Source organism: Pungitius pungitius, chromosome 19 (genome assembly GCF_949316345.1).
Source record: "Pungitius pungitius chromosome 19, fPunPun2.1, whole genome shotgun sequence".
Taxonomy (NCBI): Eukaryota; Metazoa; Chordata; class Actinopteri; order Perciformes; family Gasterosteidae; genus Pungitius; species Pungitius pungitius.
The window spans coordinates 11,579,911-11,604,085 of NC_084918.1; the positions used below are offsets into that span (position 1 = coordinate 11,579,911).

Below are 24,175 nucleotides of genomic sequence, written 5' to 3' on the forward strand. Positions count from 1 at the left end.
ACCCAATTTGATTGGTGTGGAAAAGCACCTGTAACTCATTTAGTTTGCAACAGTAATTTACTGGAAGTTAGAAATGAATGCAATACATAACTAGAAAATGCATTTCCTGCTGAAAATGCGTTGAAATGCTTTTACTTTGAAATAATGGAATTGGGTAAGGGAGGGGTTTGGGAGACAGAATGTTATGGACTTGGTAAATAGATGTGCACATAACTTTTCTAGTCTTCTGACCACTCAAAGTGCTTTAACACTACATGACATCATTCACCCATTGATACACTAATGACAGGACCTACCATACACAGTGGCACCTGCCCATCAGTAACATTCACACACTGTAGTCACAGCTAAAGGAGCAATGCTGGGATTAAGTGTCTTGCCCAAGGACACATTGACATGCAGGTTAGCCAGGCCTGGGATCAGACCGCCAACCTTCTGATTGGAGGACTGCTGTGCTCCCCACTCACCCAGTCGCCCTAAGCTAAGAAAACTAAGAAGTTATTAATTGATGGGTCTCATCAAACATTACAGTAAGAATTTCCTCCATGGGGGGTTGAAATACTAGTAGTACTACTATAAGTACTAGTAATATTAGTAGTAGTAAAAGCCATTTTATTATTAATACCAGTTGAAATAATAGAAGTACTAGAAATATTAGTAGTGGTTGTAGTACTATTTGAAAGTATTCAACGAAACAGCTTTATCCTAAGCTTCATGGTTAAAAACAGATAATCATTGCAGCTTTTATTTTGAAATTATGGTATTGGGTGGGTGGGTGGGTGGAGGGGTTGAGAGACAGAATATTTGTTTTTCAAACTAAGAAGCTATTAATTGATGGGCCTCATCAAACATTACAGTAAGAATTCCCTCCATGGGGGTTGTTTGAAATGATGAGGGAAGGTGGAGAGAAGGAGGTCATGTCAGGCTGCACTAATCAGGATCAGCTTTGAGTCAGAGCCCCAGCTAGTTGCTGTGACAACGGAGCAGCTGCAGTCACTAACGAGCTCACAGTGGCAGACAGTGATTTACTGAGAATCCACACCTCAAACAAATGTCCCCTGGAGCAAAACTAGCCGGGTGATCCAAAAAAAAAATGTGATTGTGAGAGACAAGACTCTACCAAACGCATGAGTGTAGTTGTAACAAGCACGGCATCATTTTGATCCAGAAATGAAGCGTGAAATGTGAAAATTGTGCCCGTAAAGGGCAAAAGTGCCATTTTTTTACCGAACTCTGACCCCGCTTCACTCTGCTCCACTCTAAGAAACACAATACACATCAAGGTAAAACTCAAACAGACCCAAAAACTAATGAAACAATCATTACGAAAAAAGTATAATAGATATGAACAAGCAGTTTTTTTTAAATAAAATTGTTACGACTTGTCAACATTTTAAAGTTTTAATGGTGTCTCTAGCTGAAAGATTGGAAAATCTTTTTTTAGATGATTTGAAAATCATGTTAAAAAAAGTTGATTTTAATTAATAAAAATTAAATTATTACAGCAAGAAAGCTGAAAAGTCATACCACCCTTCTACTGAATGAGAATTTTGAATACTTGAATGGTCTTAATAGCTAAAAGTGTGAAGGAGTTGAAAGGGGGTGCGGAAGAAATAGATTAAGTTGAATAAAGGTTCGAAGAACAATACTTGGAATGCATCAATGCATCTAATTATTAAATACATCTAAATGTACCCCCCCCCCCGCCCGCCTCAGAGCCATCTACGACACAGCTTTCAAAACAAGACAACCTAAAAAGGGATTGTCAAAAAACAAAAACCAACAGCGCCCTGGAGAGGCATATTTTATTTTCATTTGTCAATATACTTCAGGAAACAATATACAAAGCAATGATGTGGTCATCTTCACTGAATGTGTCGTGCGGTTCAGTTATAGACTCGATAAGAGTACGGTGGAGAACACAAAACAAAGTTTTTTGCAGCTTACAACCCGGCTTTTCAACAGTTAGGAACAAAACAAGTGAGAGGGTGAAATGCCCTCCGTGCACAACATGCTCACTGGGACGAAACAAAGTGTGTGTCTGGGTGGGGGGGCGGCGGTGAGAGTTAAGACTTTCAACAAGGCACTAGCGTATGAACCAAATCTAGACACTTCTCTCTTCTCCCCCCCCCCCCCCCCACAAAAAAAAACCAGTGCTTGCTTTAGTTGAACATCTTTATTACAATAAGTAAATTTCACATGTGACCCATTGTTGCACTCTGACTCTTGGAGACCCCTATCCAACCCCACACACACTTCTAAACCCATAGCATCACTCTCGAACTGCCAATGATGGTGGGTTACCACTCGCTTATACAACTCTTTATAAATAAAAACTCCACTGTGTTAGCGACTGTACAAAAGGAATGAAGCAGGGTTGGATTATCCTCCATCTTGAAAAGTAATGTCAGAGGGAGTGGAAGAGGAACCAAAAGTGATTGGACCGCAAAGAAAAGTGTCAAGCGTTGATGCCTCAGAAGGTGTGGCGGGTTAGGGCGGAGGCCAGCAGAGGAGGAGGGGAGGTCCATAGCAGCACGCCATCACATCAAGGTTTTATTGTTCTTGTTTTTTAAATAACTCACTCCACCAGGCACTATTTAAAAAGAAAATCCTTCAAACTTGGACATGCAGGGCCACCGGAAGCGTTGGCAAAAGTCATGATAGACCTGCAGATAGGAGGGCGGGCGGCTTTGGAACATCCTCCTCCACTGACGTGCAGATCGTGCATGCTCAATGGTTCAGTGATCCATGAATTGACGAAGAAAATTAAGCTGTAAAGAGTGCATACGAGCTAACGTGAAGAAGAGGCTAGCTAATGGTTGTAGCTGCCGATTAGTTTGGATTTCAAAAGCTCTGATAGCCATGGCTTTCCATGGCTTCAATCTATAAAATGTATGTACAACATAGATAATAACATCTACAAGAAATCTACATTTTTTTCTCAATCCACCACTGTGTTTTTTTTTTTAATACCTTTTTTTACAGAGTCTCGTAAAGCGGTGGCGGTCTCCTGGCTCGACAGTCCAAAGCCGACCGACTGCAGTTCCTACGTGTGTTACGAGAGAGGAACCCAACAATCTGCTCCCTCGCCAGCCTCCACCTATGTGCAATGGGTCTATGACCCCCCCACCCGCCCTTTTGAACTGCCCGCCCCACAAACCCTCACACCATGAAAGAGTTTTGATTCTTCAATTTTTCAAGTTCTTTGATTTGCTGCCTTAGAAACAATATCCTGTGGAAAATAAGATGAAAACAATTGTTATTGTACCGTTTACGCAACTGAGGTTTACTTCCCAAGCCAACGCGTGGACTAAAAACAGATTCTTACCTCTGCTCACGCAATGTCGCCTGGATTTCACAGACTCGGACCAAAGAACGTAGGTTTTTGAGCTCTGTGCAGTTCTCAGACATACAGATGCTCCCCATAGTGTGAGCCTCCTCACGTAGTCGTGATGCCTTTGAGAGAGAGAGAGAGAGAGAGAGAGAGAGAGAGAGAGAGACACACACACACACACTTAAAAGGGTGTTTGCTGTGAATAATAACGATGGGATCAGGCGTGCTGCTGGTACAGACCTGCTTCTCCGCGTGTTCTGCGGGCCATCCCTGCACGTGTTTGATAAGATTCTCATCGAAGTGGGTCGCAAGGGTGGGGTTGAAAGTGCAGGAGGGCCGTGCCGCCGATGCAGAAGGGGGAGCGGAGGAGGAGGAGGAGTTGGGGGGGTGACTGCTGCTGCTGGAGATGTGGTTAGGACCCGGGGAGGGACTCCTGTGACTTCTGCGATCGACAGAGGTATAGTTTAGGAAGAAGAAAGAGCAGAGATAAAGAACCCAACATCCCTTACCCCAATGCTGTGAATACTGAATACAGCTGTCTGTTTATAGCCACCTATTGGATCACAGGTAGCCAAGTGTCAGTTGGGTCACAACGAGGGGAACATGTGTACAGCCTTTTCCAGAGGGGACGGACACTGATGGACTCACTGAACTGAGTGGATGCTTACCTTCAATTCACACTTCATCTCTGCTCAAATCTACTGACTTCAGAAATCAGCAACACAGAGCTCTTCCTTTTCTAATTTAATATTTGTGTAGAAGATGACACTAGAGTAACCCATCATGAGACCCGTTCCTTCTGGACTCCAACAGGTCTGTGTGTGTGTGTGTGTTTTACATGCATGTGTACCCTTGGCGCTGGAGGGAGCGTGGGGAGGCTGTGGTTGCATCCTGACTGTGCTGCTTGTCACTGGAGTAGGACTGATGGGATGAGGGCTGAGGATGAGAGGACTGCTTTCCTGGTTGCGTGCACACCTACAAAGTCAATAAGACAGGTTATCGGACAAAAACAAACTCGCCCTCCTCCACGGGATCAGGATACACGCTTGTAGATCGTCAGAATATTCTATCTAGTCATTCATCTGGCGTCTTACTTTGGTCTGCGAGATGACGGGCTGCGTGCTGAGGAGAGGTTTGAGGGGGCCGGTGTTGGTCTGTGGCGTGCTGATCCTTGGGGAAACGTAAGACCGGGGCGATGAGGCGTCCGACGTTAACGACATGGGCGACTGGTTTGATTGCGGAGCTGCTGGACGGACATGCAAAAAGATGCACAATCAGACATATTTATATCAAGCAAAAGAAACGCTGAGGCAAACAGTAAAAATATATGACAAGCCTCCATCCCATAGGTTTTCTGGTGGCCTTCCTCAAAGGTCACCTACCTTGGTTGGAGAGCTGAGCAGCTTGAGAGAGGATCGCTGTGATGTTAAAAGCTGACGGTCCGGCGGTGAGGATCTTATGGAGCATTGACTGTAGTGACGCTTGTGTGACAGCAGCGGTGAGAACTAAAGAGGGCCGAATAGACGCACGGTTAGCCCCGCTCCCTGCACTGACATCATGTCCCGCGTAATATGTTCTGTAATAACGCCATTTAGCTTCAACTAGGTGGGCTGAAACAAGCATATATATATATATATATATATATATATATATATATATATATATATAAACTATATATATATATATAAACTATATTAGACATGTATATATCCCATGTGGGTCCGGTGGCCCGCAACTCCACTACCCATCTGATGTCAGTATCGTGTTTCTCTGTGTTGCAAATAAAAGATATATCAGCTCACCTCCAGAGAGAAGATATGTAATCATTGCTGAGGTGTGTTCAAATAACTGGCACGTCAAGACAAAATTGCGTTCTAATAGTCGAGCAATGTAGGCGCACTGTGACGGGGTGGGTAACATAACTAAATCCCCCCCAATGTCTTAACTAGAGATGGGTATGGTTTTGTTTTTTCCCCCCCAAACTGGTGCTAAACCTATAAATCGAGCAATATATAAACTGTTTAAACAATAGTGTAAATATGAATAAATACAAAACACTTGGCTTCCAACTATGACTGGAACTTTTTAACTATGAACAATGCATTAACCGTTAACAACAGTTTAGTTTATAACATTGTTTCTCCTCCATAAGAGCTAGAAGTGTATATATTAGTTTTGGAATTTGGGGCATATTAATCATTTTATTTATACTCATTGTGCAGGGACTAAAGATATCATTTTTATATTTAGTTAATGCTTTGTTGTGTAAAATAAAGACAACACAAAAATAATCACGTGGTCTCCGTTTCATCAGCAAGGGCGGTCTCTGGGTCATGAAGCTCAATTACAGCTTAATAACAAACACTGAAGTAACGTCGCTACAGCCTCTGTTTACAACTCAACATCCATCGGCTCAGGCACCGAAAGAAAGTACCAAAATCTGCGTTGTGTTACGGTAGGTACTAGTTGCATCTGAACTGGTACCATTATGGCACCGGTTCTCTGTATCCGACCCTTTTCAGCAGTGACTCACTATTCAAGGTGTCCTTGTACTCTCCATAATTAGACTACTGCTTCTCAACGCTGTCTGACTGCTAGCTTTTCCAGAATATCTGCACACTTTATCCCTCTGACGTGATTGTACAAATTAGTTATTTTCAAAAGTTATCAGGTACTACTAGCGGGCCTTTTTGCATTGGGGATGTAGAATGGATTGAAAAATAATCACACTCACAGGAAAGGATCTACACCACAACAACTACTCCCATTGTCCTCCAATTTGTAGCCCGATGATATACAGTTATTTTCCATTTCCACTGATAAAAACACAGCGGTGCGGGAGTCAGTTTTCCAAAATGAAAAGGGCTGGAAATTGATCTTTGTGTCCCCGTCTACTCCCCTGGAGAAATAATTTGATTTTCATTCAATTCCGAAGCTGGCTCCGACATAAACCAGCAGCCAGGAGCGGTTCAGCATATTATACGATTCCCTAAGCCCTCGCAGGCACAGGTTCAGCAGACGCCCGTTACTCTTACCTTCGTTGATTTTCGCCATGTCCACACTGGCGTTGTTCAGCTGTAGGGCGGTCTGGAGCGCGGGGAGAAGCTGTCGAAGCAGAGTGGGGTCCTGGAGGAGCGGAGGGGCCGGGGACTGCAGGATGGGGGACACGGGCACCATGATGGAGGAGGACGACGACCCCGGCAGCCCAGATGAGAGGTTCTGGCTCCCTGAGCCAGATGACGACGACTGGGAAGCGACGGTCACTGTGGGCTTCTCCACCTGGGCGGACTCTGCAGAGAGGATGCGTTTCATCAGCAAGGGAGATCTCTAGGGCTGGGGTGCAAAAATCAATTATTTTTATGATAATCGATGTATCGGATTAAAAAAAACAAAAAGCCCAACCCTTTATCCAAAAACAGAACTTAGAACAGAACTTGGAGTACAACCCCCCGCCGCTGAAATGATATTCCGTCCTCCTGGAAAAGTCTGAAATAAAAATAAAAGTTTTTCCACGCACGCCGATTCCGCTACAACACGTACCAGCTGATATACTTGTGTCTCTACATGGTCGCATTTACGCTCCTCCTTTGCGCACAGTATCGCTCACGGCAAAGTTCTGCCGCAATTGGCACAGAGACGTAAAAAATATGTCGCGCAAGAAGCGTTTTTTTAAACGCCCGGCCATTTATAGATTTTCCCTGCCAGTCTTACAGAAAGGACGGACTTGATAGACACATTGTGTCTGACCATCACGTATGCTTTACATCTGCCAAATATATTTAAAAAAGGAAAAACATGAACAGAACATGTTCTCTACACCAGTGCTACCAGTTCACAGGCCACTTGGTACTGGACCGCACAGAAGAAAGAAAAATTAACTTTTAATACTAAAATCTCTGATGTATTGCGGGTGTGATCAATAATTGCGCAAAACAACAAATTGATAATAAAATACATTGCAAACTCTTAATGATCAAATTTGCTAGATTCGTCTTTGCAGCCGTAGCGGTCTCACAGATCAACAGTGATATGCAAATATCGAGTTCTGGCAGAGCCAACAATCACGTGCCACAAGGCAGAGAAAACATGGCGGCCGCCCGCTGATAGCGACAAGGGCTCCACTGCTCCTTGTTTAAAACCCCCCCCCAAAAAACTGTTCACCACTTAAGAATAAGACAACAGATGAGTAATCCAGCAGACCAAACAAGTGTCTGCTTGTAATATGGTTGAATTTCGGCTTGCAAGGTCTGGCAGATGACTAAATTGACCTCACAGCGACAGTGAAAGTAGCCTTCAGGCTGCAGTCGAGTAGACTGGAACCTGCATTAAATAACACACCCTCCTTATTTATTTGAATTAGGTCAGCAAAAGGCGGCGCCAACACAGGGTCAACAAACTCACCCACAGAGTGCGTCGCCCTGCTGATGGTAATAGCCCCCAAGCCCACATTTCCGGTTGGCGTGTCACACTTTTCTGAACAGATTTTCTCCAACCCTACCGCATCGCACCGGGCCTGATGCTTCCCCCCCGCTCCGTGTTCCTTGCACTTATTTATTTTGTTTTGTTTTATTTATTTAGGATATATTTTTCCACAATACGATTCTAATGCCATTGTCAGATGCCAATACTTGCCAGTGCTGTTTCTCAAATCTGGGGTAGAGCACCAGAGAAAGACGAGGCGCGTTTGACAGCGAAAAAGCGAAAGGAGCTAGCGAATAAATTTGCAGCTGAGACTGAACGCCTTTAAGTTACAAGTCGGGCAAGTAACGCACGAGTAAAGCAAAAATTTGCTTTGCCAAATTGGGCAAAAAATGTATTTATTCGCTTCGCTCCTTTCGCTTTTTTTGCACCTGGTTGACTTTGCATGGAATCTACTTGCGCGAATAATTAGCTTTGCTTTTGGTGTGAAATTTGTACATCCCTCGACCGGCAAACCAACCTTTGCGGAAATCTACCTCCATGAATTGGAGGCCACCCGCGCATCCTTATAGTCCGCCAATGACGGGTTGTGTAAGTGATCATATTGATAAGATTTCTTCAAGAGGGGGTGAAAATGCGCGCAAGGGGCGAGCAAGGGGCTCTTGCCTCTGTGTGGTCTTGTGTTTCTCTGAAAACACAGAAACATAAACTAGGCTTTAATGCTACGTTCACACCTAACGTGGCGCAGGGCTCTGGTACATTTGTGGTCAATTTGCATGTATTCCGCATTCGCGCCGGACACGACGGAGAGGGGGCATGGTTTATCACCCTGAATCAGACCACTTTCCGCCATTGTTTTTCCTCCGCATCAACCGTGGAAGCAACTCTGTACTTTGTGTGGAAGTCCTATTAACGTTGGACCTTCAAACTGAGTCGGGTTTTTGTACTAAATAGCACCGGTAGGCGCAGACAGCTTGGTGACTTTCACAGGAACTGCGTCTGGATGACTGCGGCTTCCAGCAGTACGTGGTGCTAGGCGTTAAGGCTGGAACATGCTTCTGCGTTTGTGTCTGCGTATTGTGTCGACGGACTCGTTTCAATTCATGGTTCAAAAAGGCTTACATGTGTTGCAAAGCAATTCACCGCCAGAACACTACATTGAAAAACCTCACCTAGAGAGTGACGTCTTTGTGTGTGAAAAGCGTTGGTATTTATTATTCAGAGATTTTTTTGCCCCATCCATCGCCACTGCTGCTTTTCATCGGATTTCTTTCGCGGACACATATGTCCCGTATTTTCCTCCAAAACGTTTTCACCCCTCCAACGGGAAACCGACGTTTGCGGAGATCTGCATCCACTATAAGGACGCCATCCGCGCGTCCTTATTGTCCGCCAATTGTCTGTCTGGTTCTATCAGTGGTCATATTTATAGATTTCTTCCAACAAAAACTCTTCAAATTGTAAAGGATGTAGTTAGCAACTAATCACAACCTTGCGGGATACGTGAGCTCGCAAAGCTTTTGACGCAAGTTTAGAAAAATGTGTCGACACACCCAAGCATGCAAGAGGGAGTGAAAAGGCACGCAAGGGGCTCTTGCAGAAGCATGAACTAGGCTTTAGCCCCTTTGATAGCTCGTTGGCTCGGATCGGGTACCAGACATCACATCATACTTCCATGCAGAGGGAACTGTCCCATGACGAGACACCATATGATCAATCACAACCAAACGGCTCTTTTAAGAGCCACACACACAGTATCATTGAGAAAACGTCCTTAATATTACTTAATATTTAGTACCAGTGTGTCGTATTACCCTACGCTTTATTGTACTATAGTCAGTGCAGTGATGGTATGTTGTATATGCTGTTTGTTAAAAGTGCAAGGTCTCTGACTGGTCGCAATATAGCAGTACAATGAAACTCAGTAGTATAATGGAAAGTTATACCAGGATGTATCAAACAGCTAGGGATACCGGTGCCTGCAGGACGTCACTGATGACGGGAACATCTGGCCGCGACAGTTCAATTGCAGATTTGCGCCCCTCCATCATCATTGGGTCTGTGCATAGACTGTATGTAATCCTCTTCAACAGGTTCTTTTACCACATGTGAACCGAGGGATTTGCTTGCATCTCTTAAACGGTATGTATTGAATTTGTCTGCTGCCATTAAATTGTGAAACAGGACAAATTAATTATTAATTTAACAATGATAAACAATTGTAAACGTGAAGAAAAAAACTTTTTTGGTGGGTGGGGTTGGGGCACCCCCCCATATAATAGTAGCAGATACACTGATATTTACAAATGACCTGTTATTTTGGTTATTTTGCCCACATTTTGAAACGCATCTTCATTCAGTGAGCAGAATGATGTTCTCTGCAATAAAGGCAGTGTATGTATGTGTGTGTGTGAGAGATGAATGTTTGTGCTGCCTCCACAACATTTACTCATGAACACAATTGTGTCAGGTCTCCTAGAAAGGAAGTGGCTTTGGGAGTGGTTAAAAGACATTCAGAAACAGGTTATTCATTTCAAATTGCAGCTCAAGTAGCTTGGGAATATCTTCATAGGAGTCTTGCTGTCTGGAAAAATAATGTTTTGCCAGTAATTGCCTCATGCTGCATTGACACCAAAAGCAAAGCAAATATTCGCAACGCTTTAATCGCGCAAGTTTACTCAACAGACAAGTTTTGCCTCATTCCAAACTGCTGAAAAGTGGTTAAAACCAAGCAAGAGAAGATCGGTCATGTCTTTAGCTCGCTAGCCAGCTAGCCTTCACTTGCCCCTGACTCATGCACAAACAAACAGATGACTTGAGGTAGTTAGTGAAGCAATCGTTTTCCCTCCTCTCAGTCACAGATCTACTTTACCACCTGTATAGATTATACTTACAAATCTGTATTTCTCATTCTGTAAAAAAGAGTTTTAATCTCTGAGATGTTTTTATTTCTTTATTTCCTCTTCAATATGTCAACTTGGTCTGATTGTTGCTTATATAATGGGTAGTCAGAGCTGCCATGCAATCCTTTTACAACTTGGGCTACTTAAAATGATATAGATGAGAAGAATGAGAAGAAGCCCATGAGAAGTCCTCACAATCATAACTGCTTGATTTACTTTTTTTTAACTGGTGGTGGGTTTATTATTGTGTTTCAAAGAGCTATAAATCCCAATGGTTTGCAATTTAAATTACAGTATATGTCAATTAGCTGACACATTTCAATAAGTGCATGAATTATACGTCTATATTGCGACATCTGTGGGCGGTATAGGCCACACTCTTAATTTCTGCGGAATTTTCTAGTTCTATATATCATATATAATTTTCTTATTGTTGTGTAACGGGGGTTATTAATGGGTCAGTGTTTCCCCTTCCGCCCTCCCTGAAATTAGACACAAGAGAAAAACGGGTCACGAAACCAAAAATGGTTTTATTTAAATTAGTTGCATTTGTTTTCATAAAAAATAAGGTTTTTTTTCCGTAGTGAGCAGTGTGAATTTTGGCAGCTATTTTGGATTTAGTCTTTCAGAAAAAAATACACGTTAGTCACATTTAGTAATTTTAATCCTTTTAGTTTTAGTCTAATTTTCATCAACAAAAACTCTGAACATTTTAGTCTAGTTTTAGTAACATTTAATAGCCATATTAAACTCCTTTTCTTCCCTTCTCAGGCCCAGGGACCACCTGGTTGAATGAAAAAAAATATGTTGGTACGCTGCCAAGCAGCCACATTCGAATGCAACGCTTAGCCATTCGTAATCCCAGTCTTTTGGCAGTCCCAGTCTTTTTCGTAGTTTGGCAGTTCAAAATACAGTCATGGACTAACCAGTAGCCGCAAAGCCTCAGATCAACCAACTGATTCGTTGAGCCGGCCAAGCAAAAAAACGAGAAGACATTGCAGCCATGAAACGAAGAGGAATGCCAACAGTAAGGAAAGTGTGTGTTGTCATGGTGTGATGGACACTTACTAGCGCCGGTGAAGCCCACCGATGCTTGCATGGCTTCTCTTCTGTAGTCTCGGTCTTTGGGAAAACTGTTGACGACCGCTGTCTTTGTCGCCTCTTTTTGCCGCTGCTCCCTGAGAACGAGAGCGCATGCAAATGGATATCAATCGTCACATGGTGCTCATTAATGAATTAATGCAGTGTGTCCAATGGAGTGCTTTAAGTAAAGGGATACCTCTCCAGCCACTCTTTGGGCTTCTCCCACTGGGACACCTCTGTCCTGCAGTTATAATAGTATTTCTTTCCAGATGAGCTGATGTGCTCCGACCAGTCTTCCCCAGGTTCGTACGGCTGAGAAGAGGAGCAAAAATATTTGGAAACACGAGGCCAGACAGACAAGAAAAACACAAGTGTGTTTGAGCGCACTGAAGGGATGTGATGCAACAGCTTGTAATGAAATCAGAAATGTAAAGGAGCCATCCACAGAAACGTCTTCAGTGTTTTACCGCAGGGACATTCTTCCAGTTACACAATAAGAAAAGAATGCATGTATGTATTTTGTGGCAGGTGCATTTCAGTTCAGTGTGTTCTCTGCTGGGCAACTAAGTGCAATGCAAATACATTCTGGTAGTAGTTTTGATGTGTTGAACATAACTATCATGGTGTTGAAACAAGCATTTTATATTCTCACCTATATTTATGCATTTTCACAAGGAAGGAAAAATTCTATTGTCATATCATAATAATGTAAATACTGTATTGTGCTTGCCAATAAAGAGCCCTTATAAAATGGCTCTGCCTCAGCTTTACCACAACGAAAGAGGGCGTAGTAGTTGGATTCATTCATTCCTTAAAGTTCTCCTTCCACAGCCCGATAACCTCCTCAGTTGCAGTCAACAGTCCCATCCATGTCACTGCAGACAGCTTGGATGATTCCCTGGTTCTCCCCCTCCCCAAGGTGGCAAAATGTAGAGCCCACTTTGAGTCCTTTTTGGTAGTTTCTCCCAATTCCTCCAACACTCGCTTCTTTGCCTCCTTCACGACAAAGACTACCGCCCTTTGGTTCACTTTTACGGAATATCATAACCTGGCCTTCAAAAGGACGGCTTCCCTGACCATGGGTGCCCACCACAGTGTTTGCCCGCTGAACAAAGAGAGGTAAGGTTCACAAGATCTAACTTGGCGCTGCACATCCCGCACAAGCTGTGGCTCCTTCACCCCCAAATGGGTGACGTTCAACATCACCAGAGCCAGCATTTCCTACCCAAGTCTGGTTCGTCGAGACCTCTGACAGTCACTGCCAACCCCCACAGGTGGTGAGCCCATGGGAGGGAGTAGGGGGGAGCCGCATCACTCTGCGTCAAGCCTGTCCAACAGACACTCGCTGTTCAGCCCTCAATCTGGGCCTGGCTACAGATGGGGGGCCTGAGCTTCCTCTAGTGGCTCGTTAACTCCTTCCCTATGTTTTTTTCATGTGTTTTAACTAGGGCTGTCAAATGATTAAAAATTTTACTCAAATTAATTAGAATTTTCAGTGGATTAATCACACCTGAATCCTAACCATTTTTTCTTTCTGAAATGCATACTAAAGATAAATAACAGGACACAGATGCATAATTATCATTATCATCATCATTATTATTTTTGACATAAATACATGTTATTGATATTTGATTTTTTTAATCATTTCAGAAAATAATCAAAGCAATGTTATTTGATAAGTTACAGACTGATTTCCCTGCATGGCTCTAGAAGGGTCTCGAGCCTCTGCAGTTTATCCCACTCTGCTGTGAGTTTGTGCTCCTGATGGTCCAGGGCTGCGATGACCAGACATGTCAACCCTCCCGATGTTTCAAAGCCCCTCCCGAAAATCTCCCGGACCGACCTTTCTCCCGATTTCCACCCGAACAACAATATTGCTGCACCACCCGTCACTGGGCACGCCGTTTCAGACCGAACAATAATAAAGGTTACACCTTGAAGTCGAGCGCGGCGATTAGAACGACTGGCGCTGCAAAGAAATCCGCTAGCCCCCCCCCATTTGAGTGTGAAATATTCCCATACCTGGGAGGATTTAGATCGCATTGGCTTCTCTTCCTCCGCATGTTTCAGAACAGTATTCTTTCCTCTACCTCAGCGCTGCTCTTTATTTATTTTTCTTAGCAAAGCTCTGCTGGGCGGAGCTTTTTTTCTTCTAAAGGGGGGGGGGTGCAGGTCTCTGGCGCAAACAACTTGCTGAACCTGACGGCCTGACATATGCCTGCAGGTGGCAGTAATGTGTTGTATAGGATGAAGTGCATTACCTAGAGGAAGAGGCACTTTGCTGACCTGAATTATTTGTCACACTGCGCATGCGTGAAATGCGTCAAAAAAATTGACGTAATTAGCAACAAACAGCTAATTAACGCCGTTAACGCGCTATTTTTGATAGCCCTAGTTTTAACAATTCTTAGACTGGCCCATCTACCATGAAATGTTTGTAATAATCCCTGTGCAGAGTTTTTATCTTTGGACAATATAAAACACTACTCCAAGATATTATCATTGTTATCAAGTAGTTTCTTCCACCTTTATAGCGAGAATACACAACACCGTAAAACTACAGGACAGCAGTTACTAAGAACAAGTGACTGTGGAATTCTCTTTTCTCAGAGGTAGAGGCACACTTACTGTGTCTGAGGTCTTGCTGGGGTTAGAATGTGAGTTAGAGCTATGAAGGGAACTGTGGTTGTGAGAGATTTCTTGTGGAGAATAACTCGTCCCTGCAACAAAAACACAAGAAAAGGGAGGGACACTATTAGTAAAAAAAAACAATAGCCCGACTTATACATTGATCCAGAAATGGTTGCAATGTTCAAATATAGCACTATTATGGAAACACAAAGACACTCTCCGCAAAAACTTATTTTGTACTACTGTCTGCATGTTTGTTTTTTAATTTTTAGAGCATAAGACATGCTTTTCCGTTGTGTTTCCTTTTTTGATCAGTTGCCTTTTTGAAGAGTCGTATCAGTGTAACACAGCTGTGTTTGACTTCAGTCTAACGCTACATACCTAGAATACAGAATCATGTACGATGATCAGTGCTGACTGCAATAAATATCAGATTGTACTTCACTTCGGAGGCTTTAACACAATGCAGAGAATGCCTGATGAATAACTAATCTACAATGTGACCAGGTTAAAAATAAATAAGGGAAGAGGACTTAAGCAAAAACATGTCATCAACCAACATCATCCATCTGCACCTCATGGAAATGTTAACAGTAAACTTTTATGAATTAAACTTCAAAAGACAAGGAGGATTGTAAAGCAGGAGCGTTGCACTAGCCGGCTTGTGTACTCTGGTTAAGTTGATGTAATAAGAGGGTTTGTAATTGTGGTGAGTAGTAGATGTCACATGGGGGATTTTCGTCATAAATATCTGGCAGTGTCCCCAAAGCTCTAATACGTCTGTCTGCTAACGTTATGGTCTTATTTTTCCATTTATGAAAATGCACCACAATGATGTAAATCTGCCATCCTTTTTGGGAGGGCAAAAAAAAAAACACCCTCGTGCAGCATTTTTGTTTTTACAGAAAACTCAGCAGTGTAAGGTGAATCAAGATACAGTTTACACAAAAAGCTGAGGGAAAGACAGGCTTTCACTCAGCCCATTTTCTCATTGCGCAACCATTATTAGACGCAACAAATTGAAGCACTTCAAAATATTTTTACATTTAATCTGAGGGTTATATTGCTCATCAGCGAGGCAGACCGCTGCAGGGAAGCACGACTGAATGGAAGATCTGAGTTTTTCGGCCAGGAAGAATGTATGTACAGGATCAGCGTTGAAACCTAACAACACATTCAGGATCTGTTACCACCCCAAACGTGATGCACTCTGGGTCGAGTCAAACACATAAAAGGGGGGGTTTCTACGTGAAACACACCTTTGTTTTCATAATATCCAGAATGTTATGAAATTCAGTTTCCTGTGTAATTTCAGTGTTTGGTGTGATTTTGATAAAAACGACTGGATGGGAAAGTTAGATGATCATTATTCTGCCAGGGTCCATGCAATGAAAGGTAATTAAATGACTCTGCTTTTCCTGAGACAATCTGCTCTGCAATCAGAATCAAAATCAGTCAACCAAAGAGCACGCAAACCTAAGAGAAGCAGTCTGAATAATGGAGGTCAGCGTGGATCAACATGCAGCGTAAAAACACAGATTCAATTCTATCCATTGCAACAACACAGGTTATGCCTGAGAAGTGTTGGGGGAGATGGAAGGTACTGCTCAAAACAGAGGAAATCCTTTTTAGGGTTCTACCCAGAGATCCGCCTTTAAGTTTGTGCCAGTTGGCTATTACTACTTTTATTCTGTAGTTGTCTGCCTCTTTGGCTGAAAGTCCTGTGAGCTTGAATGAGTGCGAAACATAATTAAAACAATATAAATAAAAGATGTAGAAGTATTACCCCAGTCGGTCCAATTGTTGCGCTTTTAATAACGCCAAAAAAGCAACATCAAATGCATCTGGATTACTAATGTGGTTTACAATATTGACCAAAGAATTCAACGTTATAAAGGCTCCGCACAAAACATGACAAAAGTTGACAACCTTCTAAACCATATCTGTTTGCCGAGGATCATTATTGGAATAACAATGTTAAAAGATATCACAAACTTGTAGAAATATATAGGGCATCGCTAATAACAAAGCAAACCAAAGACAAAGTTACCTTTGAACGTAACTATTATATAGTGTCTTAGTAAAGGCTAAAACATTCTAGCTGCGCCTGTGGCTGATTTTAAGTTAAGCTGCTTCAATGGCTGTGATGTAATTAACTTACTAACTCCTTGGGCAGAGCGACACCACTAATGGTCTAACCCAGGGGCATCAACATGACAAAGCTGGAAGCGAACTATAATTACCAACAGCAGATAGGAGTTAACTGCAGGTGTACTTTGTCCTTAAAAGGTAAAAATGCGAAGCCTGCTACAGAATTGTTGTAAACATAATTAATTTCTTCTTTAAATAAATGATCCAGAAATAGGTCTTAGACACTTTTGAACCTCCTTAGTGATTCATTAGTTACCCCGCTCAAGGAACATGAGTGATTCAGGTATTCAGCATACATGTACCAAGAACAATGCAGTGATATTCTGCAACTGTTGACTCAGTCAACCAGAAAGAAGTAGATTGGAAAATTCCCAATAATCATTTCAAAAGGGCTGCACCAATGTCATTGATTTATTTCTTTTATGTTGCTCTGATTATATATTAAGAAACTCATTTTTATCAGAGTACAAACCTTAAAACACCACAGTAAAAGTAAATAAAGCCTCAGATAAGGTTAGCCGTTAGCCTCCTGTTATAAGTCAGATTGTGCTGTGGAGAGACCCCGCTGTTGGTAGACTACCTGCTTGGAGTAATTCCAGTAAAATATCAAGAGGTTGACATATTTCAGGGGGGTTTCCGTTGACAAAACAGGTAACAGACAACAGTTGATCCTATAGAATCTATGTATACCATGTTCTTTTAATAAACAAACTTAATAGCCTGTTATTTATCTTATTTAGATCACAAAATTAATTTCTCTACATGGTTGCGCATTTTAAACCCTCTGCTGTCTGTTTTGCAGAAGAAGAGTTCCATCCAGAAGAGTTCCATCCCCAATGAGCACACACATGCCCGAAAAGAAAAAAACAGCTGCTACAATCAAACAATATGGTTTATCCATCATCTGCAAACGGTTTCGCTGGTAAATAAATGTCGTTGACGCTGCCTAAGAGTGTCTGCTTTGCGGGTGGGCTGTACTGTACAGACTTTATATTGCATGAATAAAATAGACTAAAATAGCTACAACAGCTTCATGCACTGGTTTGATTATTTGCCGTTTCATGCCAAGGAAAAGTTACCAAAGCACAGCTTGCTCAGAGTGTTCAATGTCGGTTCTATACTCTATAAACTTCATTTAATGTTAATGTTTGTTTCAATCATTGAATGAAGCTATATTTGGGACAAGAATCGCAACCTTAAATTGCTTGCACAAAACTCTTGCTCAGCATTGGTTCATTGTTGTCCTTCATTTAAACCGCTATGCGCCAAGAACGCAACGGTGCGAGAGGGAGGGGGAGGAGAGAGAGAGAGAGAGAGGCCAAGGTCTGCGGTCTTGGCCATTTGTTGAAATACAGTTGCAAAGAAAAAACAACAACTAACCTAACCTGCGTTCCTCCAGAGCCGGCAGATTGGTAGCTGGACTGGGATGCGCAGCCTCTCCCACCCTTGGAGCCCATCGCCCTGCCGGCGGTTGGCATAATATTGTCAGAAAACAATATAGTTTCTCGCACATAATTTTGTGGTGCCTTTAGATGGGAAAATTAAAATTAAAAAAAAAAATGTCGTCCTGTGATTTTATTTTGAAGGGACGTTTTCTAATGCAGCGGAGTGTCAGTTTTTTTGCCGGCTCGTCCGTCCATGTTTTCAGTCAAGCGCGGCAATTAGAACGGGAAAAGATAAGACTAGCGCCGCAAGCACCCCCACCCGTCAATATTGACACCGGCTCGTCATTAAGGGGTGATGGTGGATCCCGGAGCCAGACCAGTTGAGAACCACTGCTCTAGAGAACTCAGCTGTAGCTGACATTATAGAACATGGATCGACTGTCCCAACCAATGTTGGGGAGTAACGGAATACATGTACTGCCGTTACGTATTTAGAATACAAATTATGAGTAACCGTATTCCGTTACAGTTACAATTTAAATGGATCGTATTCAGAATACAGTTACATTGTTGAAATCAATGGACGGTACCTATGTTTCACAAGTTTATTCTCTCTAAAAAAGGGTTGTCAACCTTATTTCGTGGTTCGGGCCAGATACTGCCCACCTCGAACTGATGATCCGACCAGCGCAAACGGTACGGTCGACGGGGCGCTGCTGCTGACGACCCGACCGGAAAGCGGTATAGCTGACAATACGTATTCCTGGCGGTGCGGCAGTCACCTGGCGGGCCGTTCGCACTCCAGCGGTGGGTCACACCGGACTGAGAGTTTGATATATGTGCTCTAAATAAATGAAGGCAACTTGATGCATTTCCCAGAAGCCCCAACATGAAAAAAAATGCAAATCCTCATTGCATGATCAGTTGCTGCTAATGGAGTCTGGAGAGGCGCTCTGAACAGAGCTAGGGAAGCCATGCAATATTTTCTATTCTCGAAATTCAATAAGAATTTCATTTTAAAAAAGAGAACCACCAAACAACCTCCTTTCAGCATCTAAAGACTCCACCTCCAACCTAAAGAAGAATCTTAAAGTAAGTTTATTTTTTAATTATCCAAAAGTAGTAATTTGCTGTAGTTTTTCTGGTCACCTTGCTATTTTATAGTTGTATTGTGCGACTTTACTTCCTCTTATGTGGTGATTTACTAGCCCTGGAGCCGTTAAAAGACTGTTTGACATGCTAGCTAACGAGGTTGTGTTCGCTTAAACTGGGGTTAGATTTTTGTCTTATGCAGTTTGGGACTACAAACACAGAAATGTGTTAGATTTGGGCCTAACACATTCAGCCAGTTGGAACAGAAGAACACACCAGGTCTGTTTAGTAAGCAGGATTTGATGCCCGCATTTCTACACTTATAAAATGCAATTCATTGTGGAAGTGGTGGTTACACAGTATGGCCAAAAATCCATATCACAGTATTAAGAAACATTCTGACGGTATATCGCGGTATTGTTTTTTCAACACATTAATTCATTGATCCCGAAATCGACGCCTACCCGAACAGCTGCTCGCTGCTACTGGCCAACTTGCTTGCAACTGCCAGGCGTGTTAGTTTGTTAGCATGTTAGCTTGTTGTGGCTGCTACCGTTGCCACCAGAGGCTCGACAGACTTTGCAATGGATCGTATCTTACGTTGGATTTACCAAAACCAAAAACCCTCCAAACAGACACAGCTCCTCTTGTGCACACGTTGTGTTGATGCATATCTGGTCTCTCGTTGTTCCTCCTGTATCGCTCTTTTCTGTGTTTTCATTTAGCAGCAGAGTTACTTCTTGTTGTAAACTGTACCCAGCATGCAGTTCGGCGGGGAATTTTTTTATAAATGTACAATTATTACTATTACAAAATGTTTATGTGTCCCAAGCTGTTGTTTTACCCTGTTAAAGAGAGTTTGTTGTGGGTTGGTCATTGTTGTTATAAAGTTATAACCATGACTCAAACTCAAACTTAAGACAACTAGCTCCACACACCGGCGGTCTCAACTCATCAGAAGACAGCGCTGTCCCAAGTCACTAAGCCAATACACGTCAATCTCGAAAATCACCAAACTTTCTAATTTGCTTTAATGACTTGACAACTACTACAGTCTGTGATGTCTGGTGGGTGCCATGTGAGACTGCTGGGTACAGTCGCACTACATCCAGCTTCTCGCATATCAGAACTCGCAGATTCACCGACGGGACGTCTTCCATTCACAGCACAGGAGCTTTAAAGTTTGTGATGGGACACGACATAGCACCAATAAGGATTTCTTTTTTAAGATTGAGACAGTAAATAATAGGGATGAGAGCGATGACCAGCATACCACGTCGTGTAGTTAAGCGTGCACCCTGAGAGCGCATACTTATAAAAGGTCCTCACTACATTTGAACTATGCAAGAACTGTGCTCAAAGCTCTCCTTGTGCTTTCTTTGTAAGAACCACAGCTGGGAGTCAATACCATTAGACTAACAAAATCAAACCCAAACAACTGAAATTAGAAAAAATCCTGAAGGTTTGTTATCACCTTGCACGTGAGAAGGCAGATTTGGAGTGACAGCCAATTATGTTCAGAGCTTGTCGCTGCAACCTGAAGTGCAGATGAGCCACATTGGATGACATGAGGTTGAGCTGAGTCATTTCAAGCTCCAATATGGCAGAAATCTTTAGTAAGTTCAACAGCACACATATTTGACACATCTTTCTATGAGGTAGGTCAAAGCAATTGAGGCAGAACACAGAACATTCCTTTGGCTGTTTGTAAGGAATGCTGCTTGATGCTACACTACATCCAGCTAGCTACCAAAGATTGATCTGCTGTTTGCTTATGGGCAGGTTGTGTACAGCGGCTTCATCAGAACAGCTGTCTGCTACAGCTGGAAACAGGGGGACTCAACCATAACAGTTCTCTCTGGTCGGCTGAACTGTTTGACCAACTACTACCCAGTTAGCCCTACTACGCTCCGGTCGGCCGAACCGGTCAGCTTTGGTCGACTATAAAATTCCCCGCCCCTGAAGTTGTAAACTTAGGGGAAACACTGAATTGTAACGACATTGTTGACACCCATATTCCCATTTTTTGAACCGTTACAATCCTTGTAAATTGATCAATAAAACTCGGTATAAGGACAGCTTGACCCACTATGGAATGGCATGTTGTGCAGGTATAAGAAACCAAGTTGGATGAGGGAAGGTAAACGGTCTGTTGGCTGCAGATGTTAACAACAAAAATCACAACGCTGTGTCCCGTAAAAGTCTGTGCACAAATTCCTCAGGGGCATATTTTCAACTCTTCATCTACAGGTCACTGTGACTTTTTTCTGCACAGAACATTGTTGGGGAACTCAACTTTAAGCCTAGTTTATAGTTCTGCATTTTCAGAAAAACACACAGTCTCTGCTTTTGATGTATCCCTATAGTGGCTGGGGCCACACATAAAAATAAATAGACAAACCAATGACTTCCACACAAAGACGTCATTCTCTAGGTCGTCTTCGACAAAAAAACGCTATTTCACCTATTCTTCTGGCGGTGAATTGCTTTGCAACACGTGTAAGCCTTTTAGAACCAGGAATTGAAACGAGTCTATCGACACAACTGAGCGCAGTTGCAGAACCATGTACCAGCCTTTACATCACAAGCATGAGTCCCACTATCAGATATTAGGATGTTGAGGATGGCTCTGCCTCCCTATGTTTAGGTTATCTTGGTTGGAAATAAAAATAAAGGACAGTGACAAACTATGCAATAAGACGTCAAACAATGTATACATCTCCACTTTGCATCACTGAAAATCCATCCAAATTCTGAAACAAGTACTTCAGACACTGTCCAAGTCAGCTAAATTAAAATTTAAAACACTAAACGAAAAGAAACCGCTTTGCAAAAGATATTTCCATCCAATCTTGGGTACTTGACCAATGCGCTGTTAATATTTACCAAATGTATTATTTGAGGTAGTTCAGGATACAGACATCACAACAAACAGCTGTTCTAAATCAAGTGCTTCTCAACAATATTATAAATTTGCTCTAGAAGTTCACCGGTGCGTCAACGTTATGCTTGATCAAATCGTTATGCTTAATCAATCCTAAATGACCACAGCTGGAATACTTAGTACTTCAAAAACATGAATAAGCTCCAGACAGGCTGCACCGATGTCTGAAGTAACAAACAAAGCTGCAGCGGGATATAGATCACAGCCGTATGAGTGAGCCATTTGTTTGCGACCTGAACCCATTTCGGCTTCTGCGACCACAGTGTCTCACCTCCGTCCTTGTCTCTGGCCCGGTGTGTATGGACGGCCTTCGCCCTGCTGTGGCCTGTGCTGTCGGCTTGTTTGTTTTCAGGGCTGTCAGACCTCCGGAGCACCTTGCAGGGAGGAGTGACATCAGTGGAGTCTCGCATCTTTTCATGCCGGTGGTCCCCTCCCGGATGGCTCTTTGAGGAGTATTTGAGCGCCTGTAGACACAAATCAAACACCTCACTACAATCTAGTGTCTCGTGGGCGTACAAGGATTTCATCACCATCAAAAGGTCTCTCAAGATTGGGACACCTTTCTTGTTACACACCATGTTGGGTTTCTTAAAGTGAGGAAAAGGCACTTATGCATTAAAGTTGTATTATTTTTGGTGTTAATTTGAACAGTGGATTATTAATTATTCAAAAACAGCAGATTAATCCCAGTTTTCTTCTAGTGCTGCGTAAATATGCAGCATTATTAGCTCTTGGTAAAAATGTACATCTGTATCCCGACATTCATAGTAACTGATAATAACGGTTTATGATAAACAAACATTTCCGCCAACTAAGTGTTTGTCTTGGCTGCTGCTTAACAGACATATTTGGAATTCCCATCGTTTATAACGTTACGTTGTTTTGTAGAAATACATATGGATCCCTTTGAGGTTCCCATAGCTACCTCGCTAGCTATATCCTTAAAATGACAAATTGCGGTCGGGCCCTAATCGGACTAGCTAGCAGGCAAGCTAACAGTTACCGGCTATCATTAGCTTGAGCTGCAACGAAACTCGGTTCTACCTTTTCCAAACAGCTAAACTTGAAGAATACTTTCAGGCCGATTAGTTTAACCGAGAGTGCTCCCGCTAACGACTCTTTGAAGCCTTCAAAACGGGATTTTCAAACAAAACCATTTACTTTTCGCGTTGTTTTTGCGCACTGACGGGGGTGGGGGGGCGTTGTGCTTCCCAGAAGCCTGAGCTAGAGTGTCCATCTTAATCTTATTTGGTGCTAGCAAGCTAGCAGGCTACAGTTTGCTAACAGGTACCTGATAGGGCTGAGAATCTCTTCGGTCGCACCTGCAAATGTAAAGAAAAACCCGTTGTGAATATGAAGCTTCAATGTCAGTGTTGACAAATTGCTGAAAGCGCTGCAACAGCTGAACATGCAAGTTTCAAGCCACTTATTTTGGTTACAGTAAAAATGGCGGATTGTCAAAGCGTAGCTAGGATGAAATGGAAAATCTGAATAAGTAACGTCAAAATGATGTTTACCCATCGCCGAGTCTCGGTTGTTTCCTTGCATACATTACCATCAATGCCGTGTTAGTGTGTATGGAGTGGGATGTAAAAGATTGGTGACGGTAGTCTATTTTTTGAGTTGATTCAGCGACCTTAAACCGTCAATTTTTTCAACTTAGCTTGTGGGTATTTCAATGCTATTGCCAGCACTGGACGAAAGAGCGCCCTCACTCAGTCCATCTCCCACTCAGACGCAGAGCCGTGTCTCTATCTGCCCACAGAAACGTAGCAGTGGAGCTGCGCGTTGGGTTGCCACATACTAGACATTCACCAGTAATGGAAAGCCTATAAGTCAATTGTACCTATGAAAAGTATCCAGTGATAATGTTATGTGATGTTACCAACGTGAAATGTTGGTTTAGATGTGGGAAGGTATTTGATTTTTTCATTAGTATGCCATAAGTAATACATTTGATATATTCTTAGCACTGCTGCTATAAACACCGTAAAACATTGAAACAACGGAATATCAAAGTCCTCTGGTATCAGTATCAGATTGGGACATTTCTCATATTGATTCAAAGAAATCAAGTATTTAGAAAATAGTCACCATATAGATGGACAAATGTGGGTATTGTACAGACTTGGCAACCTGACTGCAACCCCTATTCTCCACCTCCCCCTTCCGATGGCAACATCCGGGACACACACTAGCTATAGTGGAGCGGTCTCAAAATCTTGAAATC

General features: G+C 42.6%; 1 protein-coding gene across 2 annotated transcripts; it reads right to left on the bottom strand.

Moving 5' to 3' along the window:
* Window positions 1–1,787: 1,787 nt before the first annotated feature.
* Window positions 1,788–23,723, bottom strand: waca (WW domain containing adaptor with coiled-coil a). 2 transcript variants are annotated; one of them, XM_037456094.2, is made up of 13 exons: window positions 23,463–23,723; window positions 23,237–23,267; window positions 22,217–22,409; window positions 14,371–14,462; window positions 11,936–12,051; window positions 11,725–11,834; window positions 6,370–6,624; window positions 4,717–4,839; window positions 4,429–4,577; window positions 4,185–4,309; window positions 3,575–3,776; window positions 3,329–3,456; window positions 1,788–3,232 (listed from the first exon to the last, which is right to left on the bottom strand). In XM_037456094.2, the coding sequence occupies exons 1-13, from the start codon at window positions 23,501–23,503 to the stop codon at window positions 3,163–3,165; spliced, it is 1,635 nt and encodes a 544-aa protein (XP_037311991.1). In that variant the 5' UTR covers window positions 23,504–23,723; the 3' UTR covers window positions 1,788–3,162. The 2 variants fall into 2 exon arrangements, with proteins under 2 accessions (XP_037311991.1, XP_037311990.1); XM_037456093.2 differs by having other exon boundaries at window positions 4,429–4,580.
* Between the last annotated feature and the right edge of the window lie 452 nt (window positions 23,724–24,175).